The 13,181-nt window shown below is 40.8% G+C and overlaps 1 protein-coding gene across 1 annotated transcript; it reads right to left on the bottom strand.

The window, feature by feature from the left end:
- Window positions 1-3,012: 3,012 nt before the first annotated feature.
- Window positions 3,013-12,078, bottom strand: LOC101545238 (sperm acrosome-associated protein 5). The gene is made up of 6 exons (XM_004612929.1): window positions 11,934-12,078; window positions 11,352-11,510; window positions 10,122-10,200; window positions 9,922-10,017; window positions 8,042-8,234; window positions 3,013-3,126 (listed from the first exon to the last, which is right to left on the bottom strand). Exons 1-6 carry the CDS (start codon window positions 12,076-12,078, stop codon window positions 3,013-3,015), a joined length of 786 nt encoding a protein of 261 aa, XP_004612986.1.
- Between the last annotated feature and the right edge of the window lie 1,103 nt (window positions 12,079-13,181).

Here is a 13,181-nt window from a genome sequence, read left to right as displayed (position 1 = left end):
CCACTGCTTAGACACAAGCTTCCATTTTATACTGCATATCCCCATTCTCTTGTAAGTTACTCTAATTTTCATAATATCAGTAAAATTAATAAGGAGAGGGTGACAATATTGATAGTTAGCTTCTTATTAAGATTTTGTTAAATGGCATTTATTAACTACAGTCCCCAGGGAGCCAGATGGTGAGCCCAAGTTCAACAAACAAGCACACGAGAAATGGAAATAGGGAGCAGGTTTATTATTCACAGGTTCTGGAGGAAACACATCTTGATGGGCCATATGTGGTTGTCAAGACACTGTGCAAGCAGATAGAGGTAGAACCGAGGCCACATGTCTTTATTAGTTTGTGGGGAAGAGTGTTGGGGGTTCTGTGATAAGGCTGTATTGATAAACTTGGATTTAAAAAATGGAGTTAAAAAGAGGTACGAATCACAAGAACTTTATCTAATAACACATAGGGAACAGTCTCAAATGGTAGGAGAGACTGTATCAGAATTCCTTGGGGAAGTCGTATCAGGAACTTTCATTTCCTTGTGATTCTGTGGTCTATATATAGAGCGTGCTTTTGCATGAGGTTAGAACCAGTTTAAGGCCCCTAAAACTATTTGTTACCTCTAGTAACTTATTATAGCATAGCTTCTACTTTATGCCATGGATAATTTGGTGGAAATGCAGGCATCAAAGGTTCAACAAACCCCACCTTTTCATCTTCCGTTTCCCAGAAACAATACTATTGCCATATTTCACTGGGTTATAACCATGCTAGTGAGTCACTTCTGATGCTAACTGTGGAGTCTTTCAGATCTTTCTCAGAGTTTACAATTCATGAGATGGAAGCTCATAATTCAGAATAGTGATTGAGTTCATGATTGCAGTTTAACACAGTAAAACCTCTGAATTTTAAAAATATAAGAATTACATCATATATCATAAGAAATATCATATATACCTTTGCGTGTAGGACAGAGCTCAGGAGGAATCAGGTACTGGCTTCTAGCTGTCTTCTCTGAGTGGGACTTGCATAGAGAGTGTAATTTTCCAAGCAACTAAGTATTAAACCAGGGAAGTTAGCTGGAGTCTTAGTGTCCAGGTAATTTATTGGGATAAAAATATTTAAGTTATTCTTTGTATATCCCAATTATCTTGTAAATTACACTAATTTTAAACACTTGATATTGTAAGTTAAATACTTAATAGTTAAATATTTAAATTGCATAGACATTGAGTGAGTATCTGCAGGATTCAACTTGGCTACTTAGTCTTCAGCCCTCTGGTGGTCAAACGAATACTGTCCTCAAGCCCCAGAAAATATGCACTCACCACAAATCATATAAAATATGCAATAACCATAAATCTGATTGTTAGCAGAAACTATCTGGTGTGACCCAAGGTCTTAGGTATCAAAGGTACTCTCATCAGGCAATATATTCTAGGACTTAGGATTTTCTCCACAGAGCTGATTAAGGCCAGTACTGAAGACATTTAAAATGTGTCAGGTTTGGGAAGTCCAGGCCTGCTGCATTGTCTTTACAGGAATACACAAACATCTCACTAGGGACTACATAATTTCTTACTCCTGCTTAGAAAAGATCTAAGGGAAGAGTATTGTGCAGAGACCATGGTAGAAAGTATAAAAATGTTGTCTCATTATTTGTTGTGCTTCTGTAATCTAGGCAATTCTACTTCAGTTTCTATAACTGTACCTTAAGGCAATAATCATGGTTCTTCCCAGTGTTTCTTTGTTTTTATTTTAACTTTTTTGCTTTAGACCCTTGGTTGTGTTTAGGGCTTACTCTGTGCTACGGGATAACTCCTGGAAGTCCTTGGGGAACCATATGTGGTGCAGGGGATGAAACCAGTTCTGGCCTTATGCAAGACAAGTACCTTACCCATTATACTATCTCTCTGGCACTTCACAGAGGTTTAACTTCATGAGATTTGTTTTGAACCCCCAAAAATTGGGCTATTCAAATATAAGCTATGGGGGGATAAGAAATAGTACCTTCATGGCGCATATGCTGCCTGAGCCCATGTGCTGCTTGTGTCCACGTGGTTGAGCACATGTGTCGCCCGAGCACATGTGTCGCCCGCATCTCCCCTCTTGAGATGTGTACTTTAATGCTTTCATACTTTTGTGTCTAAAGCTCGGTTATGTGTAGGGGCTTCCTCCACCCTTGGAGAAGCCCGAGTTCTCTCTTGAGTGTGTTATTCTTACTATTCTATCTCCCACTTATACCTTCTTCCTTCCCTCAGAAACTTCTGAATAAAATCTATTTATTTCAAAAAAAAAAAAAAGAAATAGTACCTCCAAAGAATTGAATGGTATCATTGAATACATTGAAAACAATGCTAGAGATGATTGATAATCATAGAAACTAAATGATATATGTTGGCCTAACACTAACGTCCAGATTGGAGAGCAACAATAATGTAATTATTTTAACAAGTCAAATTCAAGGTCAGACTAGAGGGGATGTCTTAATATATAGAAGTAAAGGCCTAAGTTCTAGACCGGACCTGAGAGACATGGATGTTTTTAACACCATTAATATTTAACAAAGATCCAGATTTGAGACAATCTTATTAGGAGCTTGGGTTCTAGATCAAGAATAAAGAGCAATTATTGTGAAATACTTAAGGGACAAAATTTTCATATCAGTCAAATGACATTAATAGGGGCTGGAGTGATAGCACAGCGAGTAGGGTGTTTGCCTTGCATGCAGCTGACCTGGGTTCGATTGCCAGCATCCCATATGGTCCGCTAAGTACCACCAGGAGTAATTCCTGAGTGCAAAGCCAGGATTAACCCCTGTGCATAGCCAGGTGTGACCCAAAAAACAAAAAAAAAAAGAAAGAAAGAAAAGAAAGAAAGAGACCATTGATAGGAGAGGTATTAGTTGACAGAAAATTTGAATCCTAGACTAAGGGGCATTTCATGATTAATCTCTAAAAAGTTGTAAGCCAAAGCCAAGCCACTGGTATCTATCACATGGAAACTCAGGGGTACACCGATCTTCAGGCTAAAATTTCTCGGGCCCCCGTCAGAGGGGCGAGGGCCAGGAATTGTTCCAGTTCTACAGACCCTGGAGCTCCTCGAATGACATCTCCAAATTCCACAATATTGACAACCTAATAGCAAATTAAATGGGAAAGTAGCATAGAAGCCAACTAAACTCAAAAAAAGCTATAACACAGAAGGCTGATCCAGCAACATACAGCTCGGTAAAAGCTCAGACAATAACCCCGTTGTGAAATGTGACAGTGTTCATAAATTTTCTTTTGCTGAAGTAGTTTTGGACAACTCCATTTGCCATTTTGTTGTAACAAACAATATAAAATAAATTATTTTAAACGTGATAAGGAAGCAGGCATGGGGATGGGGTGGGAAACTGGGGACAATGGTGGAGGAAAGGTCACACTAGTGCTGGGATTGGTGTTGGAACATTGAGTATACAAAAAAACTGTACTATGAACAACTTTGTAAACTGAGGTGTTTAACTAAAGTTATTCAAATACCCAGGTCCTTGGGGGCTGGAGCAATAGCACAGTGGGTAGGGCGTTTGCCTTGCACACGGCCAACCCGGGTTTGATTCCCAGCATTCCATATGGTCCCCCGAGCACCACCAGAGGTAATTCCTGAGTGCAGAGCCAGGAATAACCCCTGTGCATAGCCGGGTGTGACCCAAAAAGAAAAAAAAACACCCATGTCCAGGGAGATAGCCCAGTGAGTTAGAGTGCACGCTTTCCATGCAGCAGGCCTAGGTTCAATTCTTTTTTTAAAACATTTTTGTGAGGTTTGGGTCACACCCGGCTCTGCTCAGGGATTATTGCTGGCTCTGCACTCAGAGATCACTCCTGGCAGTGCTTGGGTGACCATATGGGGTGCCAGGGATTGATCCCAGGTTCAAACCAATCTTCAACACTTGCAAGGCAAACACCCTACCTGCTGTACTATTGCTCCAGTTCTGGGTTCAATTCTTGACACCACATAGTCCCCTGAATACCACTGGAGGTCACGTGACCCCTGAGCCCAGATTCAGGATTATCCCTGGAGTACCATTATTTTTTTAATTTTTTAAATTTATTTAATTTATTTTTAATTTATTTATTTTTAATTAGTGAATCACCGTAAGGGTACAGTTACAGATTTATACATTTTTGTGCTCATGTTTCCCTCATACAAATTTCGAGAACCCATCCCTTCACCAGTGCCCATTCTCCACCACCGGTAAACCCAGCATCCCTCCTACCCTCCCCAATCCCATCTCCCCCCACCCCACCCTGCCACTGTGGCAGGGTATTCCCCTTTGTTCTCTCTCTCTAATTAGGTGTTGTGGTTCGCAATAGAGGTGTTGAATGGCCACTGTGTTCAGTCTCTAGTCTACATTCAGCCCGCATCACCCTTCCCCCGCATGGTCTCCAACTGCATTATACTTGGTGATCCCTTCTCTGAGTTGCCCTCTCCCCAGAATGTGAGGCCAGCGTCCAAACCATGGAGTCAACCTCCTGGTGCTTATTTCTACTATTCTTCTATTCTTGGGTGTTAGTCTCCTATTCTGTTATTCAGCCTCCCTTCCCTCTTCTGCTCTTCTCTCCCCTCTCCTCCCCTTTGGAAACTACAAAAGGTCAAAGGTGTGATGTCTCCTATAGACATTGGTTGGCCTGCCCTATAATATGACTCAGGCTGTTTTCACCAGAGAAGAAATACAGGCCTCTCCCAGACCTCTACAAGAAAGGCTATTCCAGTCCCATACTGTATCTAGGCTGAGTTTAAGGCCTTGTGTTTTAAGCATGACAACGTAATACAGGTTTTTTTTTCTCTTAAATTTTTTTTTAATCCACACCATCTGTTCTCCAGGCTTACTCCTGGCCCTTAGTTTAGAGATTACTCTTGGTGGGGCTCAGGAGACTGAACCTGGTTCTGCTGTGTGTCAGCCAAGTGCCCGACTTGCTGGCCCTGAGGATTTTTTCCTATGGCCTCTTACTGCAGCCTGACCCTAAGATTATCCAGAGTTCACTTGTACTTAGAGAAATATTATTTGTTCTTTTGGGCAGCCAGCTGGACATATGCCATCATGTTTATGCGTGAACTAGAAGGCCCGAACTTCACCCACAGAGCAGCCTAAAAGAAAGTTATTTACAGTGATTTGCCAAAGGATTAAAGGGCCATGAATAAGATACTGTCATCAGCCCTTAGGACACATTATCATCCCAAGCAATGGTAAGCTTTGGACCTTACACCAAGGGAATGTTCATGGGTTCCAGGCCTCCTTGTTTTTTGGATGTACCAGGGTGTACATGTCTATGCATACCAGATGACAAAAGTGAGAATCCACAGATGCACCAATCACTTGGCAGTTGAATTTCTTAAATTCATCTGCCTTGGGGGGTTGGAGAGATAGTACAATGGGTACTTGGTTTGCACATGCTGACCTGGGTCCGATCTCTGTCACCCTGAGCCTCTCTGGGAGTAATCCCTGCACACAGAACCAGAGAAAGCCCTGGGCACTGCTGGGTGTGACCCCCAAACAAACAAACAAATTCTTCTGCCCTATCACTGAAAGTAATGAAGTCCAAGGGAGACACAAAGCAGAGGTTGAGAGTAAAAGAATATTATTTTCCTTTGTTCAGGTAAGTTAACATTTTTGAATTGGCCATTGGGAATAATTGATGTGGCTATGAATTTGGCAGGGTGCCCAACTTTTGCATTTCTGGAAGACATCTTGCTATTTGCCATTTTGACACAGAAACTACTAAGTATAGACAGGAAAAAGACCACCTTTATTCTTCATAACTACCCAAAGAAGTGGGTGACATTACCATCTGTATCTTACAGATGAGGAAACTGAGTCAGAGTACATGAAATAAGATCATGGGTACAGCTTATCACTGGCATAATTGCAATAGTTCCTACTTGATGAATAATTGGTAGAGATACTTTACTATCAGCACATATAGATATTTTATTTATTTTATTTTCCCCTACTTTATTTAAACACCGGGATTTACAAAGTTGTTCATGATGATTTATTACAGGCATTCAACATCCCAACACCAATCCCAACACCACCGTGACCTTCCCATCACCATTGTTTCCATTTCCCCAACCATCCCTCAAACCTGTTCCCATAGCAAGTCAACAATAATTTATTTTATATTGCTTGTTACCACTGAATGGCTAATAAGATGATCAAAACCTATTTCCAAAGAAGAAGAAAATTGAATTGATGAAAATTGTTGTGTCTCACAATGGGGGCATTAAGTCTTTGAGGTTTTACTAAGCTGTTGCAAATTAAGCCTTCTGTATATTTAAGTTTTTGTTAGTCAGGATTGGTTAGCTTCTATGTTATATCCCATCCAATCTGGTTTGCTTCTACTGGGATGTCAGTGTTTAAAATTTGGCAATGGCGTTCCAGAAAATCCAGAACTTTTAACTGGGCAGTCTGGGTAGAGTTAAATTTTTAACTGGGTGAGGGGGCATTGGTGCATGGGAGCTGCTGCCAGGGCTTTGTTTGCTTGGGAGCTATCCCGTCCCTCTCCTATAGCACCTTGGGGGGTCATAGCCTGAAATAGGTGCCCAAGAAATTTTTGCAGCTAGGTGATCTCTTTCAAGATTTATTTGTGCATCTCTGGAACATGGCTGGTAGATGAGTCTACATGGCAGCCGTGGTGGGACTTGGACATGTCTTTGGGAAGTATGGGGAGGTGAGGGGAGGTCGCCCATCTATATTCCGAGAACGCCTTAAGTTTTTAGCCACAGGGCCTCATCCATGTACCCAAAGCTTTCAGCAGATTAGGTTCTATAGATATGTTTAAATAGTTGTGTATTTTAATTTAGTATGCATGTGCCATGATTTGTTTATGAACCCCATATTCCAGGACTACTGTGTAACTTCTGTCAATGTGGCAGTCATCTTTCTTATTATCTACATTTGTATGCTATGGTGAGCATCTAGAATTTCTGGGAAAAGTTTGAACTTCATAAATATTACCAATTTGCATTTTTCTTTTTTCTTTTTAATTTTTATTTTTTTTTCCAATTTGCATTTTTCCTTTGCATTATTCCTTTGCATGTGCATTTTTTTGTGGTTCCAGGATTCAAACCCAGACCTTTAAACATACAAGTCAAGTGATCTACTACTAAACTGTATCTTTGGACTGCCTGTAGATTTTTAAGTCTTTCTGTTACTACTTAAAAACTTCTGGAATTAAAAATATCTTTTAAGGTAGACATTTTTATTGAAGAGAAATTTTCAATAAATTTTTATTGAAGTTGCATAAATTTCTATAAATTGAAAACACTTATTTAACCAGCACCTGAATCAAGAAAAAGGAACTATCAAGACATTCAGAAACCTTCTTTCAATATTGTCAGGCTCAAGGGAAATCAGTTTTTAATAATTTCTACCTTTACAGACTAATTTTGTTTGTTCTTAAACATCATATGTATGGACTCACACAACATTATCCTTTTGGATCTGGCTTCTTTAATGTATCCTAGTGCTTGACATTCACCTGTATTGTTGTATTTGATTTAGATTTTTATAATTTGCATTGGCTTATTATTTTACAATGTTACAGAATTTCAGGGGTTGAGCCTCACTTTTCTACATGTGTATATAACTTTCAGCATTCCTTCCATCAAAAGTCCTGAGCCCTCCCAGCACCAAAAAGTTCCACTATTCATTCCTCCCACCCCTTTCTCTCTGGAAACCACCATGGTTTTCACTGAGTCTAGAAGTTAGTTGTTGTTTCTTGCCAGTTTCTTTGATCTAGTAATTGATATTTCACATGTGTTTCTGATAATTGCTTTTCACTTTATTAGTTATTTTACTTAGCATAATTACCCAAAGTTCGATCCACTTTTGTCAAAAAAAGGCATAATTCATCTTTTTTTTTTTAATTGCAGAGTAGTGCTCCAAAAACAGCAACAGTTTCTGGCCTAGCCTGTTCTGTGCTCTGAAATTTAGTATGTGTATCTATGTGTGAATCAAAGCCTTTTTGAGCTTGGTCATGTTTTCTTCCTAGAAATACTATGAGATACCTGATAGGCTCTTAAAGGATCTGTTTCTAACTTAAATTTACCAGAATTTATGTTTGCTGCTACAGGCGCCAGCCTGCCTCTCCATATCTCCCCACTTTTGCTGAGAAATAATGGACATACTTCACTGTATCTATGCTTCTTTTGATGAATAACCACCACAATAACAAATTGTTGCAACAGAGGGAGGGGCACCCTTTATGGACATCCAGGGAGGTGCGAAGTTTGGTTATTTGGACTGGGTGAGGCTGAAAGCTGGGGAAAGATAGTTGGCATTAAGGAAGGAGTCTCGGGCAATCCTCTACATTCAGAGGCTGATAGCTGTTTGAATTATTTTCTGTGATTCTCGTAGATGAAATTGAAACTGAAAACACGACTCTAGGTAGTGGAATATCCACTTCCAACAAGAGAGTAAAAAGGACTTCCTCACCTTAGAGGTTACTTCCAAAGTGTGGGCTAGCAGAGAAATAATTCACAAATTCAAAGTTTTCAATTCTTGTCCCAAGACTGGGACTCTGGCTTATTCATTTATTTTTTTTCCTTTTTTGGGGGGGTCACACCCAGCGATGCACAAGGGTTACTCGTGGCTCTGCACTCAGGAATTACTCCTAGCGGTGCTCGGTGGACCATATAAGATGCTGGGAATCAAACCCGGGTTGGCAGCGTGCAAGGCAAACACCCTCCCTGCTGTGCTATCACTCCAGCCCCTCGGGCTTATTTCAAAGAAAAAGTTTTTGGGTTTGGGGGTCATACCTAGTGATTCTCAGGGACTAATGCTCGTAGTGCTTGGGGGACCATATATAGTATCAGGATTGGCCTCTACTATCTCTCTGGGACCAGTTTGTCCTTTGAAACTTAAGTTACTGATCATAGAAGATGGACTGGGGCATGAAAGAATGCTAAAATATGGAAATATGTGGGAGGACGAAATTACTTTCTACTCTAAGTTTTCAGTATAACGAGTACTATTTCCACCCCCACCCCCCAAAAGATTGTTTCTACCTTAATTAAAGACCTTTTAATAGCCTCAAGTTAAAGTGATACATTTAAAGAGAAGCCAATTTTTAATCCCTACCCTTGCTGTTCCAGATCTGTAACTCTCTTGTGTACCAATTACTTTAATACTTTAAATTTTTCATTTAATTATCTCCCAGATCTCATGAGAATTACTATCATTATCCCTCTGATTTTATTTTATTTTATAGTTTTGGTGTTTGCAGCTACTTCCAGGAGTGCCTAGAACTTACTATTGGCTCAGCACAGAGATCAATTACGTGGTGCGGAGGATCAAATCTGAGTTGGCTGCATGCAAGGCAAGTGCTTTACCTGCTGTACTATCACTCCAGCCCCAATTGTTCTGATATTTTGGGGGAGGGCACAGTCAACAATGCTCAGGGCTTACTCCTGGCTTTGCAATCAGGAATTTCCCCTGGCAGTGCTGGCAGGACCATATGGGATGCCAGGGATCGAACCTGGGTCAGCTGTATGCAAGGCAAACTCCCTACCCACTGTGCTATCACTCAGGTCCAGTTGTTCTGATTTTAAAGACTAAGAAGAGAAAGTTGAAGAAGAGAAAATAAGTACCTTGTCCAAAGCAACACAGCTTGTAAGTGGTGGGGAAATGATATTTGAACGTAGGAGAACCTAAACTCTTAAGGTTTAAACACTCTTCACACTCTCTGTCCCTCCACCCCAACACAGAATTGACTGGTATCCCCAGATTACAGATTTAAATATGTGGAAGATATGATCTGGGATCCTCAGGCATTGTAAAAAATAAAGAGTTAAGCATCAGAGAGGTCTCTTGTATTGTTTATGGATGCCATCTTTTATTAAATCCACACTAGGAGAAGAAATGCTCCTTCTCTGAGCATCTAACTCACCAGTCATTTTTCCTATAGTGAGGTTTTAAGTATAAATGACACCCCTTGGTCCATTGAGATAAATCATGACCAGAACAGTGGTGTGTCCAAGTATCCCTAGAAATGAAGGGAGAGAAGGAGAATGGAGTAAGCAGGCTTCTTGGGAAAACTGTGCCATTCTTCCTGCTGCCCAGGGCCCAATCCATCTCCTTTGAACTTACCAGGCACTCATCCCATTATGTAACTTCACAATCTTCTTTGCACACAAGATATCATCTTTAATATGGCGATTACGTAGATCTGGGAGAAGAGAGGGATCTGGTAATCTGGTGTTTGGGGAATAGGGTGACAGAATATGGAAATCCAGGGGTTCCTACTTCACTAAGAATACTTACAACCACTTCCTTTTGCGTGACTGTAAATGATCTCAATGGTAGTAGTGGCTGGCCCTACATCCTCTCATGCACCATGTTGGCTGTCTGGGAAAATGCTTAACTGCAAGTTTGGTCAGTCCTGATACTTCCAAACCTGGAGCTATCAGGTGATAAATAAACCCAAACCTCATTTTGACTAGCTAAAATTGAGCTCAGTCTCCATACTGACTATCCCTGTTCTACCTTAGCTATAGTGGCACCTGGTACAAAATAACCTCAACTGTCATGTGTTGGCCAGACCATGATGAATGAAAACTGCTACTCTATGGTTGCCAGTCCCTGGTAGCAATAGCCATTTTGATGGAAATAATTTCTGCCTCCATTTGACTGGACCAAGATCTCAAATCTATTTTCGGGAATCAAAATATATTTGGCATCAACTGAACAATCGTAACCTTCCTTTCAGCTGGTCTTACTATTTCAATATTCATGTTATTCTGTCCTGAACAACCCAAAATTCTATAGTAGTCAGTATACTCAACTTTCAGACTGACAAATCTGACTGTCTTGTATCATTGTGAAAGGAGTCAAATAGCTTCTACCTCCATTTGGGCTGGCCCAAATAATACTTCTCTCTCAATTCATTTTGGCTAATCTCAAACACCATTTGGGCCAACCCTGAATAATTTTTACTGCTATTCCATTTTTGTCCTCGACTCCACCACACTGTTTTCTAGAAAGTGATTTCCTTTCTACATGGAGGTACCTTGTTTCTGTTTCCACATGTAAGACCTGCTTCTTCCCTATGGACCTGAACAAACTCAACCCCCCAAAGAGGACAACTGCTACTACAGAAAACTAAAACACATTCTGGGTGAAGTTTGGGGCCTTTGAGCACTCATTATTTTGATCAATTTTAGTGAACTAAGGATACAGGGTACTTTTTCTAGTAGCTCACTAAAATTTGAAAAAACATCAGGAAAATTCACAAGAAATTGAAGATTCTTCAATTTTCCCTTCCCTGTTTTGAGAGTGGGGGTAGGGCAAGGTTTAATGGTATCCCCAGTTCTCACTTACCATAACAACTTATGTGACAGAGGTTATGTGTAGGTGTAATGCCATTTTCACACCACCATGCAGAATTCAGCTGGAAAATGCCATATTCACTGCTGCCATCAACATTGTGATTCAAGAAAGAGGTATCAAATCCACTTTCGTAGTGTGCCATGCACAGCCCTGCAGCAAGAAGTAGGGATAGCTGGTAACTGGCATGGGGCATAGAAATAGGAGAGGATAGGATTAGAGGCTTGGGGAGGCATAATTGTCATTTCAGCTGTGAGGTGATGATTTTAGCTGGTAATGCTGTTGATACTGGTGATTCTTATAAAAACTCAGTCATGAGAGTAGTGAAGGTATTTATGGTGATCATATGAATGCAAATGATCACATTGATGGTGATGAGGGTGATAAGGGTGCTGATTGCGGAGCTAATGATGGTGGTGATCTTATAGTTAGTTATAGCACTTATCAGTCAGTGACAGCATGATGGAGAGGATTATGTCCTGGCCTAGTGACTAACAAATGGAAGGAGGTACTGAGCCTGGGTGTATGGGAAGCTAGGGATGGAAGGAGGAGGGCATGGGGAAACAGGGTTCTCACAGTCTCCAATGCTGTAGCCCATGAAATTGTTGAGGCCTGCTTTCGCCAGCTTTTGTGCCAGTTCACAGCGATCATAGATCTTGGTATCTGTAGTCAGAACCATCATCATGGTTAGGGTCACCAAAGCAGAGACCCAAGCCTGCATTATGCTACTAATAAGCCCTCCAAGAGGACTTCTACTTCCAGGTGCTACCCTAACTTGCTTAGAACCAAGAGCACTTTGGTACTTTGATTCTATGAGCAAACAATCGATAGATTCTAAAACACTGAAGTCAAACCACTGCCACCTTCAGGAGCTCTTGTCATAGAATATGTACAAACAAAAGAAAAGATAAGGGAAGATGAACAGATATGGAAGGATCCCAATACAAAGAGAAATAGAGTTGTAAGAGAGACAGGGGGAGAGGAACTAGGGACATACAAAAGAAACACAGGACTCAAATATGTTATATTTTATTTATTTTTCTTCTAATTTTAAGTAAGACATTGTGATTTACAAAGATACTCATAATAAACTTGTTTCAGGCATATAATATTTCAACACCAATTCCCCCTTCTAAAAAACTTTTTTATTGAATCACTGTGAGAACCTTACAAAGCTGTTCATTATTCTATTTCAGTCATAGTGTTCCAACACCCATCCCTCCACCAGGGTACATTTCCTAGCAGCAGAGACCCCAGGTTCCATCCCATCACTCCCAACCCCCACTTCCTGCCTGCCTCTATGACAGGCGTTTTTCTTCTGTCTCTCTCTCTCTCTCTCTCTCTCTCTCTCTCTCTCTCTCTCTCTCTTTGGGCATTGTGGTTTGCAGTATTGATACTTCAAAGATTATCAAGAATATCCCTTTACAGGATTGCCCCATAGCTGGAAGCCTGCTTCATGAGTGGAGGGGAGAAGGCAGATGGAATAGAGAAGGGATCACTAGGAAAATGATGGCTGAAAATTAGTCGGGATGGGAGATGTGTGCCGAAAGTAGATAACAGACCAAACGGACCAAACATGATGACCTCTCAGTGTCTGTGTTACAATCCATAATGCCCAAGAGAGAGAGAGAGAGAGAGAGAGAGAGAGAGAGAGAGAGAGAGAGAGAGAGAGAGAGAGAGAGAGAGAGAGAGTATGGGGAATATTGTCTGCATGGAGGCAGGGGGAGTGTGGGAAAGGGGGGTATAGCGGGGATATTGGTGGTGGGGAATGTGCACTGGTGGAGGGAGGGGTGTTTGATCATTGTGTGATTGTAACCCAAACAT

The sequence above is a fragment of the Sorex araneus genome, chromosome X (genome assembly GCF_027595985.1).
Source record: "Sorex araneus isolate mSorAra2 chromosome X, mSorAra2.pri, whole genome shotgun sequence".
Taxonomy (NCBI): Eukaryota; Metazoa; Chordata; class Mammalia; order Eulipotyphla; family Soricidae; genus Sorex; species Sorex araneus.
The sequence above is the reverse complement of the archived record's forward strand: the minus strand, read 5'-3'. Positions and strand labels throughout refer to the sequence as shown.

Excerpts from the sequence above, each read along its gene's own strand:
- LOC101545238 (XM_004612929.1), bottom strand. The coding sequence starts at position 12,078 with ATGCAGGCTTGGGTCTCTGCTTTGGTGACCCTAACCATGATGATGGTT. Across the intron at positions 11,511-11,933 it reads GGGCTACAGCATTGGAGACT|GGCTGTGCATGGCACACTAC; the intron begins GTGAGAACCCTG and ends TTCTTGCTGCAG. Across the intron at positions 10,018-10,121 it reads CATAATGGGATGAGTGCCTG|GGATACTTGGACACACCACT; the intron begins GTAAGTTCAAAG and ends CTTCATTTCTAG.